At 38.4% G+C, this 22,699-nt stretch overlaps 1 protein-coding gene across 1 annotated transcript in view; it reads right to left on the bottom strand.

Annotated features, from left to right (window-relative positions):
* Positions 1-22,699, bottom strand: part of ITGA8 (integrin subunit alpha 8) — a 203,458-nt gene that overhangs the window by 61,849 nt on the left and 118,910 nt on the right. The window contains exons 21-23 of the mRNA XM_055429258.2: positions 22,427-22,519; positions 16,911-16,990; positions 12,907-12,987 (exon numbers count right to left, since the gene is read on the bottom strand). Coding sequence (XP_055285233.2) covers positions 12,907-12,987; positions 16,911-16,990; positions 22,427-22,519 — 254 coding nt within the window. The remainder of the gene's footprint in view (positions 1-12,906; positions 12,988-16,910; positions 16,991-22,426; positions 22,520-22,699) is intronic.

Here is a 22,699-nt window from a genome sequence, read left to right as displayed (position 1 = left end):
AGGCACTAGGGGGCAGAGCAGAGCGCATTCCTGAACTGAGATGGATAATGTCACATATACATAAATACACATCTATCCATAGATCCTGTGTAAGTATAAGTGTGTATATACATGATCTATAATCCATGCTTTAAGTCATATCAAGAAATGGGACATTTTTGTTGATAAAATCTAGAATTCTGTGGGCTATGTGAAATGTCCGGTTGTAACAAAATACTATTTCTAGTTAAATACTTCAGAGTAGAAAAGTGACCACTTGTATATCTCTCCTTCTTAGATTTCTTTAACTTTCCATGAATGCAGCCATACCTCTTATAAGGCCAGGCCCAGAGCCAACTTAAAGCCTGATCAAGTTCTAGAGTTATTTTATATGTTACTGAAGCATGAGACAGAGGAGAGTTAAGTGGTGGAATCGTGTAAGTAGGATATTAGCTGGCTATTCTGTCCATGGGATTCTCCAGGCAAGAATACTAGAGAGGGTTGCCATGCCCTCCTCCAGGGGATTTTCCTGACCCAGGGATTGAACCCATGACTCTTATGTCTGCTACATCTGCAGGTGGGTTCTTTACCACAAGTGCCATCTGGGAAGCCCTATTAATTGGATATACAGGTAGTTTTGCCTGCAATTTATACCTAGAAAGTGAGCACTGGATGAATGAAATACAGCACGTGGCGTTATTCCATAGCAAAACCTGATTGCAAACCAAACTGTTATTGTTTTATAATCTTAAAAATGATAAGTCCCCCCAAACAATGCTTTCTAGCAGTTTTGAGGTAAAACGTATTTTTCAAAGAATTCTTAGACTTTCAGCTAACTTCAATAGAAAACATCTCTTTTGGCAATTGAAGTCTTAAATGCCCTTCTAAGAATACCCAGTAATTAGCACAGCCTTTAGTAACTTCAAATGTTATCTTTTCTCTTCTTTGGGTAATATCTTTCTAAAGCAGAAAGCAAAATATATTGGGTTAAATTCTGACTTCAGGGCAAATAATTTCTATTTGTCTCCATTTCTTTATCTGGAAAATTATGATAAAACTCTGGGCTGTATACCACAAATGACTGGAAAATATGTCAGCTGCTTTTTGGTCAAAGTCAATTATGCTGCATTGTCTTCTAGGGGTTGGTGGGACAAGTATATTTTTCAGTCTGATTACCCACAAAAATGTTTCTAAATTGTAAAGCCCTTTGCATTCACTATTAAATAAAAAGTGCAGAGCACAGCCTCCTGGGCTGATGCCTTAATATTTTATACTTGTAGATCAGTTTGTGTTATGCCACACTCCCCTTTCTGACTGGATTTGATTAAACCAAGTGTCGATTGCATAGGAGACTCAGTGAGGAGAAGAGGAGAGAAGATGGCAGGATGCTTTTATCAGAGGACTGCCCAGAGAGCTTGGGCTCCCATTCCCAAGGGATCTTGACAACCTCACCACCCACATTTTCACTCAGTTCTCAGTTTAGCAACAGGTGATACTAAACGATCTACATCCATTGTGAAGCTCTAGGGAAAGTTTTTATTTATTTTGATATCAAGAAAAAAATATGGAATAGAAGCTGAGCCCATTTTCTCTGAAAAATTTTGTTCCTGTGTTCATCAATCCTATAGGACTGGTCATAAATTTCCTTGGACCACAGAGTCATAAATATAGACCTTGGCAGGTACTGCGAAGACAACGTGCTCAAATCCCCTCAGTGAAAGAAAAACTGATGTCCAGAAAAGTAGGGAGTTGGTTGCAGGTGAAGACGAGAGCTCAGATTCACTAAGCACTATTCACTGTATTTCCAATATACTGTACACTACAGGGGCCATTAAATGGCAGTGGTTTTAGTAAACACAACTTAAAGAAACTTCCTGGCCCATTTGTGTAGCAAAATCGAATAGAAATCTATAACGAAATATACAATCTATCACAGGGCATGGGAAAAATTTAAAAAACTATGTGTCACAAAGATCAAGTTATCTACATTCTAATACCCTTTCAAATCTAGGGAAACCAAGGACAAAGAATAGCTCCCTAAAGATTCCCAACTAAATACGTGAAACATTGTTTCCTGTTTTCAAAGTTGTTAAGAAGGTAGCAAGTGAGGAAGAAAAAAGGAGGATTTGAGCAATGACCTAGCCTAGGAGTTACAGCCAGTGCAGTGATCGAACAACCTGTCCTGAATGGTCCTCACGTTCTGAGAGTGTTATTCCAAGGACACCCGGCAGTAATAAGACTGTGGTACTCAGCGGTAACACTGGACATGAGGAGGGGATGTGAGAGGAGGTAAGGAATTCTAGCTTTGATAAGTTAAAGTCTGCATGTTATCAGGGAGTTCAGATTTGATGATTTGGTAGTGAGTCCCATTTCATAATCCCATTTCCAACCCCCATTAGTCCCAAATAACAAAGATTATCCTTTATTGTATGGAACAGCCCTATGTAGACCATGGTTATCTGTGATTGCAGTCTCTCTTAACATAAACCCACTCAATCCTGATTAATATGTCAACGATACAATTTTGCTTTTAAGAATTTTTAAAAATGTAAGTATAGTTGATTCACAATGTTCTGTCAGTGTCTGGTGTACAGCATAGTGATTCAGTTATACATATATGTGTGTATGTATATATATTGCCCCTTTCATGGATATCACAGCCTTGTCATGGCAAACGGGCTTGTGTAACTCAAAGAAGCTATGAGGCATGCTGTGCAGGGCCACCCAGGATGGATGAAGAGTTCTGATGAAACGTGGTTCACTGGAGGAGGGAATGGCAAATCACTCCAGTATTCTTGTTGGAGAACCCTATGGACAGGATGAAATGACAAAAAGATATGACTCTGAAAGATGAGTCCCCTAGATCAGAAGGTGTCCGATATGCTACTAGGGAAGAGTGGAGGGCAATTACTAACAACTCCAGAAAGAACGAAGAGACTGGGGCTAAAGCAGAAATGCCTCACAGTTGTGGATGTGTCTGGTGGTGAAAGTAAAGTGCAATGTTGTAAAGAACAATATTGCATAGGAACCTGGAATATTAGGTCCATGAATCAAAGTAAATTGGACATAGTCAAGAAGAAGATTGAACACTGACATCTTAACGAATCAGTGAACTAAAATGGACAGGAATGGGTGAATTTAATATGGACAGGAATGGGTAAATTTAATTCAGATGACCACTATATCTACTATCTACAAAGAGAAGGGGAAAAAGTGGAATCAGTGACAGATTTTATTTTCTTGTGCTCCAAAATCACTGTGGATGGTGACTGCAGCCATGAAATTAAAAGATGTTTGCATTTTAATGTGGTGCTACAGAAGACTCTTGAGAATCCCTTGGACTATAAGGAGATCAAACCAGTCAATCCTAAAGGAAATCAACCCTGAATGTTCATTGGGAGGACTGATGCTAAAGCTGAAGCTCCAGTACTTTGGCCACATGATGTGAAGAGCTGACTCACTGGAAAAGACCCTGATGCTGGGAAAGTTTGAAAGCAAAAGAAGAAGGGAGAGGCAGAAGATGAGATGTTTAGATAGCATCACCGACTCAATGGACATGAATCTGAGCAAACTTCGGTAGATATTGTAGGATAGAGGAGCCTGGCGAGCTACAGTTCATAGGGTCACAAAGAGTCAGACATGACTTAGCAACTGAACAACAGCAACATATATATTGCAATATATGTGTTTTTCATATTTTTCCATCATAGCTTATTGCAGGATATTGAACATAATTTCCTGTGCTATACACTAGGACCTTGTTGTTTATCAAGGACATGATTTAATTACTCTTTGAGAGTTTAATACTGTGCGTGTTGCTCTTATAGCCAAATTTACTTCTCTATAGTTGTATGCTGAATTAATCCTTTGTACCAACAAGTGACATGTAAATCTGCTTAAATAGAGTGTTGACATTATCTGGCTTTGAAACAAATGGGACAATTCTCAATACATTTTTTTTTCCATTTGAAGAAATAAATCCATTTGAGTTTATTCTTCACATTATAAAAATGACAGTAATATTTAAAAAAGAATTAGGGAATAAACACCACTGGTCAAAAAGAAAATTAGATTTTCCTAAAGACTGAACATGGAAGATCTTCAACACATTAGCTGTTTGCTCCTTAAAAAATTAAACACTGGAACAAATATTTTTGCCAACTATTTGGAGGAAAGAGCTTTACTTAGAAAAATGGTTTAAAAAAACTTTAACACTATCTTAGAGAATAAACTGTGGTCAATTGTTGGATATTAATCTGGCAATGAAAATAACTGCATACACATGGGAAACTGAATTTTAATTACCTGTTTTGATCATTGCTAAAACAAATAGAAAGTGTACTTCCTTTTTTAATTAGAAACACCAGTGTCATAAATGATGGCAGAAATATAATTAAAAATATTAATCTCTTTAAATGGATATGTGAGATTAAAAAAGTGAAGTCAGTCGTGTCTGATTCTTTGCAACTCCTTGGACAGTAGCCTACCAGGCTCCTCCGCTCATAGGATTTTCCAGGCAAGTGGACTGGAGTGGGTTGCCATTTCCTTCTCCAGGGGGTCTTCCTGACCCGGGGATTGAACCTGGGTCTTCTATGTTGCAGGCAGACACTTTACCATCTGAGCCACCAGGGATATCCAGTTAAATTAAGCAGTTAGCTTACTTGGACTAAAATGAATTTTGGAATTAAGAAACAGTCAACTTATTTTTGGTTAGCAAAACAAAGATAAGCTAAGCTTAAAGAGATAAAATTTCATATACACTAGCTGTAAATTTTAAAAAGATATAAAAATAAGATGGTAAAAATAATGCTTGTGCTTTTTGTCTCTGATTTTTTATATAGTGTTTATCGCATCAAGAGAGGGACAACAGAATTAAATTAGAAATGCACAAAAATGAAACATCTAGATTAGTTCAAAATATCTCTAAATCAAACAAGTCACTTCCCATGAGTCACCTCATGAGTTTAAAAAGAAATTACAAAGAAAACTGAGAAACATTTTGAGCTGAGTTATAATGAACACTCAACATATCAAAATTTTGGTATGCTGCTAAAATAGCTTTAGAGGAAATTTTATAGCACTAAATGCTTGTGTAAGAAAAACCTGAAGAAAGTGTTTAATTTTACATAGAGGAACTAGAAAAAGAAGAGAAAATCCAACTTAAAATGAACAGAAGGAAAAAAATAATGACAAAAGTAGAAACCAATGGAATAGAAAACAAAAAAAAGCAAAATAAATGAATAAAAAGGAAAGAAAGAAAAATCAATGAAACAAAAAAAAAAACTAGTTATTTGAAAAGATCGCCAAACACTAGTGAGACTGAACAGAGAAAAATATAGGGAATAGAAGTTACAAATTGCCAATATTAGAAATAATGAAGGGGCACTATTAGAGGTCCTACAGACACTCAAAGGCCAATGAGAGAAAATTATGTCAAAATGTGTAACAACTTAGATGAATGAAAGACAAATTCCTTTTGAAATAGTACCAAAATGCACTAATAGAAATAGATAATATGAATAGCTTTATATCTAAGGATGAAATGGAACTGTTAAAAAATCTTCCTACAAAAACAAACCCCCTCCTCAAAAAAAAAAAAAGAAACCAAGCCCCAAACTCCAGTCTCAGATGATTTCATTGGTGAATCTTACTATATATTTACATTAGAAATAATACCAAGTCTACAGTCTTTCAGAAAAAAGAAAAGATGGGTCAGTACTTCCATCTCATTTTAAGGAGCTAGCATCCTCCTAACACCAAAATCAGAACAAAAAATGGATGAAAAGAAAACAACAGATCAATATTTCCCATGAACATATATGCAAAAGTCACTGTCAAAATTTTAGCAAGTTAAATCCCACAATATGTAAAAAAAGATAATCATCATGCCTAAGTGTGCTTCTTGCTCAGAGTACAGTTTTGGTTTAAAATTCAGAAACAAAAATTAACCAAGTCACCACTTTAGTGGGCAAAAAAGGAGAAATCGTTTAACTTATCCTGCTTCTGCAGACAAGAATAATAGAAGCCCTATGTCTGGTACTTCCCCAGACTTCCTCTTCATAGACACAGAAAACACATTTGACAAAACTGAATACACATTCATGTCAGAAACTGTTAAAACAACTAGGAACAAGGAAACATTCTCAACCTAATAAAGGCATCTATAAAACCTCTGCAGCTAACATCAGACCTAATGGTAAAAGACTGAATATTTTCTCCTTAAGATCAAATCAGGGTCTCTCAACAAGGCACAGTTTTACATTTTACTTTTACCTCTTCTACTCAGTTTTGCACTGGCAGTCTCTACTGGCAGTAAGTGAAGAAAAAGAAATAAAAGGCATAACTACATAACAAACTAAAGAACCTCTTGAAGGTGAAAGAGGAGAGTGAAAAGGCTGGCTTAAAACTCAACATTCAAAACATGAAGATCATGGCACCTGGTCCTATCACTTCATGGCAAATAGATGGGGAAACAATGGAAAAACAATGGAAACAGTGACAGACTTTATTTTCTCGGGCTCCAAAATCACTGCGGATGGTGACTGCAGCCAGGAAATTAAAAGATGCTTACTCCTTGGAGAAAAGCTATGACAAACATAGACAGTGTCTTAAAAAGCAGAGACAAGAGACATCAGCTTGCTGACAAAGATCCGTATAGTCAAAGCTGTGATTTTTCCAGTAGTCATGTATGGTTGTGAGAGTTGGACCATAAAGAAGGATGAGCGCTGAAGAATTGATGCTTTTGAACCATGGTGTTGAAGAAGACTCTTGAGAGTCCCTTGGACTGCAAGGAGATCCGACCAGTCCATTCTAAAGGAGATCAGTCCTGAATATTCATTGGAAGGACTGATCCTGAAGCTGAAACTCCAATCCTTTGGCCACCTGATGCAAAGAACTGACTTATTGGAAAAGACCCTGATGCTGGGAAAGATTGAAGGCAGGAGGAGAAGTAGATGACAGAGGATGAGATGGTTGGATGGCATCACCAACTCGATGGACATGACTTTGAGCAAGCTCTGGGAGATGGTGAAGGACAGGGAAGCCTGGCATGCTGCTGTCAGTCAGTCATGACTGAAAGACTGCACTGAACAGAACATAGCAAATGGTTTAACCTTGCCACAAAGAGGTCTGGTCTTTGCCCTCAACTTCTGAGAGACAAGCTCTCAAAATTTTATCCCTGAGAGAAGGAATATCTTTGCTTTTGGCGGGAGCATGGAGGGGTGGGGTAGTGGGTGGGGAGGTCACACACAAAGACACAATTTTTGGAGTTGCTCACATTAGGAAGACCAACAGAGTGATCCATGATGGGAGGCTCAATCACATCATCTCAGTCATCCTGGAGACTGAGATCAATTAAGTGTGCATAACCATAGTGTATAATCCACACTACTGTGTATAAAATAGAAAACTAAGGAGAATCTACTGTGTAGCACAGGGAACTCGATATACTCAGTGCTCCGTGATGACCAAAATGGGAAGGAAATAAACGTATATGAATGGCTGATTCACTTTGCTTCACAGCAGAAACTGACACAACAGTGCAAAGCAATTATACTATAAATAAATATAAATATTTACCAAAAAATTTAAGTGGTCAGTCAGTCAATCATGCCTATCTTATAGAGTACCGTCCTCCAAAAAACCCACAACTGAACACTGAGGCCTGAGTGAGTTTCTCTGGTTACAGCATACTGTTACACATCAATGCCAGCAAAGTAACCCATCCTGCCTCTGCACATGAGAATAATAGAAGCCCTGTGTTTGGTACTTCCCCAGACTTCAACTATGCACTTTTGGCCCCTGGCTGATTGTAATCTGCATCTTCTCCCTGTGATAAACTGTTCCCATGAGTATAATAGCTGTCAGAGTTTGGTGCGTCCTTCTAAATGAATTATTGAACCTGTGGGTGGATGGGAACCACCCAAATCTGCAGTTCATGTCAGAGGTGAGAGTGATCTCTGCTCTCTAATTTTGTATCTGGTTAAACTTTTGAACATACAGATTAGAAAGAAAGAAAATTGTCTTATTTTAGGTCACATGATAATTCTGTTGAAAATCCTAGGAAATCATCAAAGAAAACGCTTCTAAATTGTTTAGTGAGTTCACCAAGATCTCAGAATACACCACTGCATTTCAAGACATGTTGTCTATGTATACAAATAGCTCCATGAGACAGAATAGGAGGTACAGACAAAGACTCTCAGATGGACAACAGATTGTTTAACAAAGAAAGTGAAAGTCACTGAGTAATGTCTGACTCTGCTATTCTATGGACTGTAGCCAGCCAGACTCCTCTGCCATGAGATTCTCCAGGCCAGAATATTGGAGTGGGTAGCCGTTCCCTTCTCCAGGAGATCTTCCCAACCCAGGGATCAAACCCAGATCTTCCGCATTGCAGGCAGATTCTTTACCGTCTGAGTCACCAGGGAAGCCCAAGAATACAGGAGTGGGTAGCCTAGCCCTTCTCCAGTGGATCTTCCTGACCCAGGAATTGAAACAGGGTCTCCTGTAATGCAGGCAGATTCTTTACCAGCTGAGCTACCAGGGAAGTTTTTGCTCAACAAAGGTGCCAAGTAATTCAATGGAGGAAAGGATAGTCTTTTGAACAAATGGCACAACAAGTGGATATTTGCATGCAAAAGTGAACCTTAGCCCTAACCTCACTCCAGATATAAAAATTAGCTTAGAAGGAATCATCGACCAAAATGTAAAACTATGAAACTTGTAGAAGAAAACACTGGAGAAAATCTTGTGACTTTGGCTAAAGCAAAGATTTACATAGGACACAAAGACCACAAACTGTAAAATATCTGAAAGTTGGATTTCATCAAAATTTAAAATGATTGCTCTTTGAACATCACTGTTAAGAAAGTGACAAGCCAGACCATGAACTGGGAGAGAATATATGTAGGACACTGGTCTGATAAGTGATTTTGTATCCATAATGTGTAAGGAACTTTTACAACTTGACAGTATGACAGAAAGCTCAGTAATAAATCGGTAAATGGGTAAAAATTTTAAGACACTTTACCAAAAAAGGGGGATATGGATGGCAAATAACCAGTGAAAAGATGCTCAATATCATTAGTCATAAGAAAATATTAATTAAAGCCTCAGTGAGATATTTCTCACTGACACACCAAAATGGCTAAAAACAAATAAACGAATCTTAAGCACACTCTGGCAACCATACAGACCAGCTGGAACTTCTGTGCTTTGCTGGTGGGAATGCAAAATAGAAATGGTACAGCCAGTGTGAAAAACAGTTCAGTGGTTTCTATAAAATTAAACACACACTTGCCATGAGTCAGTACCACCATTTGTGAAAACAAATGTCCCAAGACCCGTATGTGAATGTCTATAGCAGACTTAGTATTAACAGCCCCAAACAGGAAACAACCCAAACGTTCACCAACTGGTGAATGGATGAACAATGCATGGGAAGTCCAGATAGTGGAATACCTCTCAGAAAAGAACTGCAGAACATTGTTTTTCTTAAAAAAAAAAAAAAAACCTCAAAATATTGATACGTGTAAGAACATGAAATTTTTTTTCAAATGCATTATGCTAAGTGAAAGAAGTCAGTCTCAAAAGGTTACATTCTATATGAGTACATTTATATGACTTTCTAGAAACAGAGTCACAGAAAATAGACCAAGGTTGCCAGAGCCTGGGAGTGGGGGAAGGATTGCCTAAAAAGTACATGAAGAAACTATTTGGAGTTTTGGAACTGTTTTATAGTGAATGCTCTTGTGGTGTCATAACTCTTCAAACTAGATACCTAAAAAAGGGTGAGTTTTACTTTATATTATGTACATTTCAATAAACTCGACTTCAAAAATATATCGCAAACCCCACAGACTGTAAAAAGACATTTGCAGTATGTGTAACTAATAAATACTGTCTCAACTCTAGAGTATGAAAGAACACCTATGAACTAATAAAAAGTCAAGTCTCTTAATAGAAATAGGTGTAAAAGAATGAACAGAAATTGCCTGATAGGAAGAATAAAATTAATAAACATTCAAAAGCAAGCAAACAGAAAAAAGCTGCTTAATCTCTTTTAGAAATCAAGGAATAGACAATTAAACCTTCAGTTGAATACTATTTCCTATCCATCACATTGGCTCAAAATGTAAGACTAGGTCATTTTGAAAGCTAGCTAATGAGGAGCAATGGATATGTCAATCCACTTCTTTCAGGGTTGTAATCTGGTAGAACTATTTTGGAAAAAAAATTTGGTATTCTCAGTCGAGTTAAATAGTATATACTTTCTGATCCTGAAATTCCACTTCTAAGCATTTACCTTTCTGATATTCTGCCATGAGTGTACTTGAAGACACTCATTAGTAGATAACTAATGGAAACCTACTATACAGCACGGGGGAAAAAATGAAGGTTCAAGCTGTTTGTAGGGAATATTAAGTTAACCTTAAAATGCATTCCAGCATACAGTAGGTGCAGACAAGTACTTTTTGATTCTACTTATACAAGGTACCTGGAGAAGTCAAATTCATAGAGTTGCAGGGTGCACTGATGGATGCCAGGGGCCAGGATTGGGAGGGATGAGGTGTGGGGATGAGGAATGGGGATTCACTGTTTAGTGGGGACAGAGTTTCAGCTTAGGAAAGTGAAAATTTTAGGAGATGGATGATGGTGAGAGTTGTACCACAATATGAATGTACTTAGTGTCACTGAGCTGTACAGTTAAATATGGTTAAAATAGTATGTTTTATATTATGTGATTTTTTCCACAAAAAAAATTTGTAAAAAAGCAAAAATACAACCCCAAAAGTAGATACATAAGTTAAATTACAGCTTAAAAATAGCTTTATAATGCTATATTCTTCTGCAGTTAAAATGAATGAACTAGAGGCACATGCATTAAAGTGAGCAAATGTCAAAAACATTCACTTTCATGAAAAGAGATCACAGAAGCACATACAAAATTTGTGCAGACAAGGTTCAAAAACTTCTCTCTCATAGGCTGTAGATCACCATTATTTTAAAAACATGTAGCTGGATATAAGCTGCCTGTGTCTACACTCCAGCTGCTCACTTCCTAGCTGTGTAACCTTCAACTCCTTACACCAAAATTTCCTCACTTGCACAGTGAGAGTACTAGTATATATTAAGAGATGCTAACATGCTAGGGTAGCATGTGAAAGGATCCGCAAATGAAGGCATTTTTATCATTCCCTAACCCACTAGGCCGGAGAAGGCAATGGCAAGCCACTCCAGTACTCTTGCCTGGAAAATCCCATGGATGGAGGAGCCTGATAGGCTGCAGTCCATGGGGTCGCTAATGGTCGGACACGACTGAGCGACTTCACTTTCACTTTTCACTTTCACACATTGGGGAAGGAAATGGCAACCCACTCCAGTGTTCTTGCCTGGAGAATCCTGGGGATGGGGGAGCCTGGTGGGCTTCCGTCTATGGGGTCACACAGAGTCGGACACGACTGAAGTGACTTAGCAGCAGCAACCCACTAGGCAGAACCTCAGTGGTGCCAGGATGGCATACAGGAACCCCCACCCCTACCCTGCTGCCACTGAGTGCCTGGGGCAGCAGGAAAAGAAGGCACAATGACAGTGGCTTTGACTGCAGAAATCTACAGTTGGTGTCATGGAGGAGTGTGAACTCCTAGGTCTCAGGACCTATGAACAAGGAAGGGAACTGAGATTTCTGGAGCCCCGGGGACAGTTCAACCTCAAATACCAGTTGACATTTGTAGCCAAGTCCTTGATGGTTCTGATAAAACAAGAATTAGAATAAAATCAATCAAGTCCACACTTGGTACAAGATAAGAACTACATGTAGTCCATTTCCGATTTCTTTCCCCCCAGGCACAGATTTCCCAGATGGTATTTATTCCAAGCCTTTTGCTTGACCACTTTCTTCCTGCCTCTCAACTGATTGCTTATTGGCAACTTCTTCAAAGAGGGGGGCAGGAGGAAAAAGACACAAAGTGTGGAGCCCATCAACTCTCACATCTAAGACTTAGCCATTTCTTAAACTCAAGATGTGGTATGGTGAGGCTGAATTTTCATTATGCCAAAATAACTACTGCAGAAGTGAGACTTTCAGGCAATCACATTGCCTATTTTATTTGGCTTCTTATCACTAACTTTTATAGTTTGAATTCTGAACTATCAGTTTGTGGGGTACGGGGGTAAAGCAATCTCAGGGTTGACTCCACTTTCCAATGGAAAGCTAATGATGGGTTGAAAAGAATGAAACTTCATAACCAAAGTGAATTGTCAACTCTAATGGTGATTGCAGCCATGAAATTTAAAAGATGCTTACTCCTTGGAAGGAAAGCTATGATAGCACATTAAGAAGCAGAGATGTTACTTTGCCAACAAAGGTCTGTCTTGTCAAGGCTATGGTTTTTCCCATGGTCATGTATGGATGTGAGAATTGGACTGTGAAGAAAGCTGATCGCCGAAGAATCGATGCTTTTGAACTGTGGTGCTGGAGAAGACTCTTGAGAGTCCCTTGGACTGCAAGGAGATCCAACCAGTCCATTCTAAAGGAGATCAGTCCTGGGTGTTCATTGGAAGGACTGACGCTAAAACTGAAACTCCAATACTTTGGCCACCTCATGTGAAGAGTTGACTCATTGGAAAAGACTCTGATGCTGGGAGGGATTGGGGGCAGGAGAAGGGGAAAACAGAGAATGAGATGGCTGGATGGCATCACCGACTCAATGGACATGAGTTTGAGTGAATTCCAGGAGTTGCTGATGGACAGGGAGGCCTGGCGTGCTGCGACTCATGGGGTTGCAAAGAGTCAGATACGACTGAGCGACTGAACTGAATACATTAGGAAAATTCCATGTTGTTTTTACTAGTATTTTATCATAACTCATATACAGAAAGCTATTATTAAAATATAATTACTATAATATCTTGTTTATTACTTACCCTCTTATTTCTACTTGAGCTACAGCAGTGATGTTGATTTGCAGGTTCACAAAATTGCTGTCTGGGTTGTCCTTGTTGGAACTAAAACACAGTGACAAATCATTTAGATATATTTTCTCAGACGTGTTAACTACACAATCATAAAAAACCTTTTATATATCAAAGGAGCACAATGTTTTACCAATACGATCATTCGGAAAACAAAGGCATGTCCATTCTACAAAATCATAACCATTTGTAAATGGAAACACTAAGATCCTCTATGATCAAAAGTAATAACTTTTGAAAGTCATAACTTTCCAAGATGAGACACCTTATCCGAAAACATAACAGATTTCTAGAGAAGCCAACACTTCTTCCTTTCAACGACTAAGCCCAAAAGGCAGTGAGCTGAGTTCATTGTCCAGCTTCTACGAGGAACACATTCCTTAACTTCTCTGTGTACCAAGTTCACTGCCCATCAAATGCGAAAGGACAGCACAGTCAACTCCTGATTTTCCATGCTATTGAAAGGAGAACTGGCATGAATAATCCAAGAGCAGCACATAATGGGAAAAGCATTTTTATTTGGCTCAGGAATGCATCATACCATACATTGTTTTGGCAGCAAATTTATCTTCCTTATGGTTTATTTTTTGTGTAATATTAAAATAAGTGAACTTTACTGCACACTCACTGAGAGGTGAAGAGTGAATTAGAAGCATGGCCAATGGTGTGAAGAAGCAAGACCCAAGGAAGCTGGGCCGTTAGGAGACAAAACCGATGTTCACCAAGTACATCAAGACACTTAAGATAGAAGGATCCATGTTTAATAGTAGTTCTTTGAACAGTGGCAAAATTATTTTTAAGTTTTCTGTTTCTTTCTCTCAAGCAAATATAAATAGATATAAAATTTAACTTAAAAATGCATGTATTAAACAACCATTGCTGTAAAGAAAATACGTGGTCTCTTAAAAGGCTGTACCAGTAGGTGGGCTTTTGATGCAGCTGCCATTTGTGTTCATTGTCTTACTGGGCTGTCACTGAAGTCACCCTATTACCCCAAAAGCTCATGCAGCTCTTAGCAAACAGCAAACCGGGATGTGACACCATTGCTAACAGGTCATGTTTATATTCAGGTCTCATTAAGAAGAGAAAGCCTCCCCTTTTTTCATCATCAAATCTCACGCAGATGCAATGAACAAGCTCTCATACTGACGATGGTAATGGGGCATGTCCTGACTAGCTTTTGAAGCTTTCCAAATGTGGGAGCTGGAAAAGATATGATAAAGTCTGCTTTCAAAGCAGGAGAAGACAGGATTGTTCCCACAACGCTTTTGAAAAGTCCTGCTTGATTGTATACACTGATAAGGCAACTTAAATGGCAAACACACATAAAAGATATAAACAGGCAAATGTCAGGCTCATTTCCTGCAAACGGGTATCACTGCTAAGCTTGTGACGAGGCTAGAGGGACTTGTTCACCAAAGTCTGAACCCCAATTTCCAGGCTACTTTATTATTATCACATCTGGGGAGGATCAGCCAACTAAAAAGGTTTTCTGGTTTTTTTTAAAGGCAGGATTCTGACTTACCACTAAGAAGTCATTAAGTAATTCCACTTGTCACAGACTTTGCAGTTCCAAGTGCATTACAGGGAACGCTGCTGTTTGGAAACTTATATCTGATTGTTCCACATTTTAACCCAGACCTTGTTTCTAGGCCACTACTGCTTTACAACAGTAGAAATTAGAATTATGAAAAAAAAAGTTTCATTTAAGTTATCCTATAATTCTATTGCATTTTGCTTCCAAGTAGTTTAATGAAAACAATTTGCATGGCCACATCCTAAAAATATAAATAGATGTCAAGTATTAAATTGTCTTGGGACAGGAGTCTAATACAAGGCTTACAGAGGCTGTTTTGAAAAGTTGCAATAGCAGTGGTGGAATCAGAGGCTTGACCTGGGTGGCTAATTTAAATAATCCTCCACACACATGCCTGCTGGCACCAGTGGTGGTGTCAGCAACAAGCGGGGCCAGCAAATCTCCTGGTAAGAAAGACGCCAGGCTGGATACATAACTTAGAGGCATCTTTCACCTCTTTCCTGGAAGGAATGAACCCTCCCTTCACTAACACCACTGCTCCATTCAAACAAGCAATTCATCATTGGCCTGGATGTTCAACTATTTATACCTTCGGTGCTAGTTCTTTTCAAGGAATGATGAATTTCCTCTCCATGACTATAGCCTATGTCAGGAACCAAGGATAAACATGTCTTTCACTAATTACTCTGATGCTATTTTCTTCTTCCTTATGGTTTCCTATTTCTATTTTCTAACATTCCCTCTATGTGTTCTGTGATCTCTTAGAATGTTGGCAAAACAATAGAATGTTCATTTCACCGTTACCAGGATCAGCTTCAAGGATGGTCAGAAAGATGTGTTTGCCTGCAGGAATCGCAAACTGAGACCTGCTCTAAACAGGGAGGAAGGTGTTTACATGTCACACAGAGACGGGGCATGGAGAGACCAGTTAATGCAAACATTTAGTGACACAAAATATTTAAAGTTTATTAATTTACACAGCCCTCTTCTCTTTGAGGTCTATTTGTGGAAAGAGGTATTAAATGTGGGTACCCGTGGTCAGTATGGTCAAAAGCTTGAGTTCAGACTTCAGAGCACTTGGTTTAATTTATTTTTGGTTTAAGCTGAATACAAACCATCCATTAAACATTTATTTATGTTGTTGGAGTCCGCCAGCAAAGCATGCAGATAAATGCTCACCACTCACATACTAGCGTATTTAAGTATTAAAAGTATTCTCAAATACTTTTATTTCTATAACATATGTTTTTGGAATTTGATGGCTACTAAAAGCTCTTGCCTCTCTAGTTATTTCTGCATTTTCAGAATAATGTTAAAATAATCATGAGTTTCTGTAGCATATAAGGATGGAATATAATCATGGACTGTTCTTTTAGATGAAGAAAGTGAAAAAAAGTGAAGTCGCTCAGTCGTGTCCAGCTCTTTGTGACCCTGTGGACTGTAGCCTACCAGGCTCCTCTCTCCATGGGATTCTCCAGGCAAGAATACTGGAGTGGGTTGCCATTAGATGAAGAGGGAAATTTAAAATGTGACCATTTCTATTTTCCATCAAATTCAGCACTTCCTCACTGAATCCATCATTAAAAATATATTTATTTATTTGGCTGCAATGGGTCTTAGTTGCAGCACTCAGAATCTTCAATCTTAGTTGCATCATGTGGGATCTAGCTCCCTGACCAGGGACTGAACCTGGGTCCCCCTGCACTGGGAGCAAGGAATTTTAGCCACTGGACCACCAGGGAAGTCCCTGAATTCGTTATTTGAATGGTTATCTATAGGACGGTTTGGGGGAAGACATTAACAGTATTATTCCGTGTTCTTTGTTCGTTGACTGAACTACTAGTTACATCCAATCTATTATTCAAAACTGCAATCAACATTGAGAAGCAAACATCAGGAATTTGCTTTGCATCTTTGTAAAAGATTTTAAATGCTGCGACTTTTATAAGTTAGGAATCTTTTTCTGGAGTGATACAAAGCTTCGTGCTACTGTAGGATCAGTGTCACAGACAATGATGGTGAGGAACATGTTATTGTCTGGAGTGATGGTGGTCCTTCCTTATGCAGTTCTTTACCTTTTCCTTTTTTTCCCCCCTGATAACAGAAATATAAACAGGAGAGTTCCCAAATGAGAATATTTAGAACCACCTGAACCTTTTGTAAACTATACATCTATGTTGATACAAAGAAGTGATTTTACTCTCAATCCACAGCCTACAGAATGGATCTCTTCTTCAAAAGCAAGAAAAAAAAAAAAAAAAGGAAAGAAAGAATTGTGATAATAGAAACAAAGGAAAATGGCCTGTGAACATCTGGGTTCTAATTTTAGAAGACCTGTTAAGGTGAAGGAGCATTCATCTCACCATGGATCTCATTAATACTGAACACTGACAATAATTTATGCATATAAAGGTCTCACCTTCTGATTTGAAGATCGAAGTTAATGCTCATGTTTGTTTTCTCAAGACGTGGAACTGTAAATCGGAGGCCCAGAGAAGACTAAAATAAAATCACAAGACATTAAGTTTATTACATGAAAGGAACCTTATATACGCTTAAAAATCTTTTTATGTCATCCCTGTGAATCCCCATCCTAGACTGCTGTTGCTTCTACCCTGGGGTAGCTGAGACTTCAGGGCCCAGGCCATGAAGGGCTGTGCTGTGCTTAGTCGCTCTGTCATGTCCGACTCATTGTGACCCCCTGGACTGTAGTCTGCCAGGCTCCTGTGTCTATGGGATTCTCCAGGCAAGAATACTGAAGTGGGTTGCCATGCTCTCCTCCAGGGGATCTTCCCAACCCAGGGATCAAACCAAGATCTCTCAGATTGCAGGCAGATTCTTTACCATCTGAGCCAGCAGGGAAGTCCAAGAACACTAGAGCAGGTAGCCTATCCCTTCTCCAGGGGATCTTCCCCACCCAGGAATTGAACTGGGATCTCCTCCATTGCAGGTGGATTCTTTACCAGCTGAGCTACAAGGGAAGTCCCTGCAAGGCATGGAAGTGCCTATACATTGTCCCTTTTTTCATTTAGCCTCTTATCTCTCTTTTCCTGCCACCTTCTTTATGTGCTAAATTAAAACAACCTAAATATAAGAATCAGACATGACTGAGCGACTGAACTGAACTGAACTGAAATATATGAGAGGAGATTGATTTAGAATACTGTGGTGATTCTGTTTGATGGGAATTCATGTCATCGTTGAACTTATATCTGTGAAGCCTATGCAATGTAGAAAGCACTTCTAATGTAATGATGATCAATAAAGAAAAAAAGTTACAAACTTGTATGTACCATGTAATCCAGCTACAGTTTTAAAAGGCTGCCAGTGAAAAAATTAATGTACCAGAGTGAGGGTGTCTTGTTAGAAAATACCAGGATAATATGTTACAGTTAAGGTTGTAACTGTAAGGTTTTACAGTTAAGGTTGTAACTTTTCCACCTTTCTTTTCCAAAGTTTTAAAACTGTCCATATTATTTTTATAGTTTGAAAACAGATTTTTAAAAACATGAAGAAAAATGAATCCAATGATAACATAAAAAGGAAGTAAAAAATAAAAGCTAAGACATATATTACTTACTCTTTCATGGACTTCTAAGTGCAAAGTCTAAGTCTGTAAGCCTTACATGCAAAGTCTCACATAGTCACAGCAACCACACTACAAAATAGGTACCTTGACTGTTGACATTTTACTGTCCATAGCCATCCGAGAATTCAGGAGAATTAAGTGTCTTGTTCCAGGTGTAGAGCAAATGAACTCTAGAGTTGGAAATGAAATTGCTACAAGCCAACTCAAGAACCTGAAACTCACCATCACTACACTGTGAGAATCAAACCAGCAATAAAAACTCATGTTGTTATGAACCAGTAATAATATGAGCTAATAAGTCATCATTTTTATCATAAATCATCATGATTTCATTAGCCTGTACTGAATGAGCTGCCAGTCAGGTATGCCCTGGTGTGTTAGTCACTCAGTCATGTCCAACTCTTTGCAACCCCATGGACCATAGCCCACCAGGCTCCTCTGTCCATGGGATTCTGAAGGTAAAAATACTGGAGTGGGTTGCCATTCCCTTCTCCAGGGGATCTTCCTGACCCAGGAATCAAACCTGGGTCTCCTGCCTTGCAGGCAGATTCTTTACCTTCAGAGCCACCAGGGAAGCCCTAACTGCCCTGGTGGTTTTCCATCCCATCATTGATTGCTCCAAATATTCCTCCAATAGGTATTCACCCACTTCAATTTGACTTGCCCAAGGGACCACTGCTTGTCACTGAAGAAACTGGGACTTAAACCCAGGTGTGCCTAATTATTAAACCTATGGATCCTTATGCCCCAACCACGATGAATTCCTTTAAAATTCCAGATGTGCAATTTTCTATCAGACCTCTAGGACTTTGCACACGTTCTTCCCTCTTCTTTAGAAACTTTTAAAGTCTTTGCCTGGGCTTCCTACTTGGAGAACTCCTACTAATGCTTCAAAGTTCAGGGCATGAGATCCCCCTGCAGCACATCCTCCGATCTTCCAGGCCAAGTCAGGCAGAAACATTCTCTTTATTCTTTGTCTCCTTCTTTGGTACTTTCCCAGCACTCAACCTATGGTATTGAAAAATTTTAAGTTTCTTTTTAAAAATCATTTATTTGGTTGCACTGGATCTTCACTGCGGCATGAGGGATCATTTGCTGCAACATGCGGACTCTTAGTTGTGGCATGTAGAATCTAGCTCCCTGACCAGGGGTCAAACCCAGGTCCCCTGAATTGGGAGCGTGGAAGCTTAGCCACTGGACCACCAGGGAAGTCCTCAAATTTTAAGTTTCTTATCAAGTGGGGATCATACATTTTTTCTTGATATTATCAGACTCTAGTTTAATACCAGACATATAGAACGGGTATAATTAAAAATGGTTGACAGAATGGTGAAAAGTGTGCTTTTGTTTGCACACTTCCAGTGGTGGGTGCTTACAATATTGTGGAGAGGCCTGTTCGATGTTGGTCTTTTATTATACAACACAAGATGAAGATACAGTGAAGATGTGACAATTTCATACTGATAAGAGACACATATCATCTGAACTAGAACCAAAAGTCGTATCTCTGGGCATTGATTCTAAAGAGTCTTTGCTGAGCTACTATTTTTTTTTTTTATTCTACTTGAGAGGTTTTGAGAATTTTTACAAATCTTATTGGTATATAAATATTTTTATATTATTAAAGCTAATATATGAAAATGATCAGCTTCCAAATCAGTGGTGAAACTTCTAAATTCAACCTTGAATGTTCTGTTAAAAAGTCACTTGAAAACTATTTTCTAAAAAATCCTGGGATTGGAATAATTAATCCTAGCGGTTTGTGATGCTTTTTAATATTTAGGACTGCTTTTACATTTGGAATTTTGTTAAAAACCCATTGAGAGTATTCTTTTAGAAGTACAAGATGAAGAACTAAATAAATCAAAGTGTTTTATAACAAAAGAGAACGCAGTAAAATTTGATGTGTTTAAGGGCATTCAAGGGTGAGATAAGAAAGCTATTAGGTTTCCTCTACTATAGACCTCAGAGATAAACGAATACAAACAATTTACTTCCTTGACTTCTAAAGATTATTTGCTGGTAAAATGGATTGACGTCTTTTCACAAAAACACATTTGTGGCTAAGACCACACTGCCATTTTTACCCTCCACTTTGAACAGCACTGATGTCCAGTTTTTGTTCCAAGACTATCCTTAGTTATTGATGAACTTATATGATCTCTGGTCTGGATTTAACACTTTTAATACTAAAAAAGGAATGAGTGCTCAGTCACCTATAGAAGCTAATACCATTAATACCATGTCAATTCATTTCTCTCTGACCTTAGGTAGACCTTTTCCTATCAAATTGGGTGGTTAGATTTTTCTTGAAAACTAGCCAAAGGATTTATAAGCTTCTAGATAAAAGGATTCTAATGAAAACTGTTCTACTATCTCAACTTAGACATCCCATTCTATCTTTCATGGCTTACTTGAAACATCTCATCTGTTATTCATTAATTTTTATCCAATTTTTGTAGACCCATTAGAATGCAGGCTTTCTGTTGTGATCTGGTTCGAATCTGGGTTCTGTTCTTCATTACATGCAACTTTGGGTAATTCATTTGATTTCTCTAAGTCTCCGTTTCCTCATCTGTAATATGGGAGAAATACCTGACTCATAGGATTGCTGGTTGTTGTAAAAATTAAATGAGATGACATACACAAATCACCCAGTGAAGGGTTTATAACACGGAGGGCAATCAATACATATTAGTTAATAAAAATCTATTATAAATGTTTATCTTACATTTAAATATTTACTTTTATTGACTCAAGAAGTGAATTTAGTAGACTACAGCTTGGCATATCTTTTAAATACCCAAGATCAATGGGAGGATAATCAATTTAGAATATGAGAAAGTAAACATATTATTCTAGCACTGTATCCTAGAGTATAAACTGGGAATCAGTATTACTTGACAGAAAGTTTCAAATGCTCAAATAAATGTGAGAAACACTGGGCTAGAAGGTTTCCTTACTGCAGAACTTCACAGCACTTTACAATGCAGGCACCTGAAGGTCCCAGTGGAGAAGGCAATGGCACCCCACTCCAGTATCCTTGCCTGGAAAATCCCATGGATGGAGGAGCCTGGTAGGCTGCAGTCCATGGGGTCGTGAAGAGTTGGATACAACTGAGCGACTTCACTTTCACTTTTCACTTTAATGCATTGGAGAAGGAAATGGCAACCCACTCCAGTGTTCTTGCTTGGAGAATCCCAGGCACAGGGAACCTGGTGGGCTGCCATCTATGGGGTTGCACAGAGTCGGACATGACTGAAGCGACTTAGCAGCAGCAGCAGCAGAAGTCCCAGACAGGATATGATTCTTAGCAGTGACTACAGGACTCCCTTTAAAAGGCTCGTCTCAAAGGAATAACTCTCTGGAAGACACTTTGGGAAGCTGTTTTAATACAAACTTACACACTTACACATTTCTAAGAAGGGTTTTTTCCAAACAAGTCATTTCATTATCAATGAATCATAAACATCTATTTTAAAACAGCTAAATACATACGTTTAACTTGTAACACTTAATTACGTAGCATTTGTAGATTTCAGTTTTTTCCCCCTTGATTTATGACTCCATAAAATAATGACTTTCGCTATGATATTTATTACAAGAAGTTACTCTGTATGCACTTAAACTGCAACGGCATAAAATGAATTTATTGCCCACAAGGAATCCTGAATGGGAAGTTCCTAAATCTGGAAACAAAGGGGAAAAAAAGGACTCCTTATTTTTTTTATAAGCCTGTTACAGATCATGATTAACCCTTTCTTTTTTTTTTTTTTGCTACAATTTTCTGCATTATTCTTCATCAAGTAAGGAGTATGGAAAATATGGACCTGGGAAAGTCGCTTTAAAACCTGGATTATAGTCATATTTTAATGTGAAAATACTGTGAATATATTCACATGGGAGGTATATCTAAAATAAAAGTTTAATCATCATTGCTAAAATTCTTAATTCTGTTATTTCTTAAACCTTTGCATCATAGTTCTTGGACTCAAAGGAAAAAAATTGCAGTGAAATTCAAAGAAAGAATATTCAAAAAAATCTGTAGTAAAAAAAAATAGCCTTTAGAAATTTGTTGAGACTGAAGCTATGTAAGAGTGACGTCAAAAGAGAAGGCATGTGAAAGCATTCATCATTTTGTGTATTTAAGTTCAGTTTATCCAGTCGGCATGGGTTATGATGGAAAATCCCACCACCCTGGGAATTTCCTGACAAATTGGTTTTAGTTGCCAGGTGCTAAGTTGCTGAGTGCTAATTGGTGGTGGGGGAGGGAGGCGGCTTTCCACTAGTTCTCTTTACAATTCAATTAGACAGAAATTAGTTAAGGGCATCTGTTTTTTTCTTACATTTGTTCCAGCCACCATAGGGTTCCCAAGGTCACACACCACCATTCGGGTGACATTGTCCATCTTGTACTCACAACTCAGTGGGCGCAATGCCTGCAACAAGGAAGAACACCAGTGCGGAGTCAGGGGGCAGAATAAATGACATCCTGTCACAAAAGTAATGGGGCAGCCGGGAAGCTTCTCTTGATTTCAAACACCTGTGTGAATGCCTGAGCCCAGAGATTCATGTGTGACCATCAACTCGGAAGAGCAGTGTGTGAGAAAAGACCAAAG

This window comes from Moschus berezovskii, chromosome 15 (assembly GCF_049115385.1).
Source record: "Moschus berezovskii isolate FMDL1 chromosome 15, NW_MosBer_1.0, whole genome shotgun sequence".
In the NCBI taxonomy this organism is placed as follows: domain Eukaryota; kingdom Metazoa; phylum Chordata; class Mammalia; order Artiodactyla; family Moschidae; genus Moschus; species Moschus berezovskii.
This window is presented reverse-complemented; position numbering and strand designations above follow the sequence as displayed.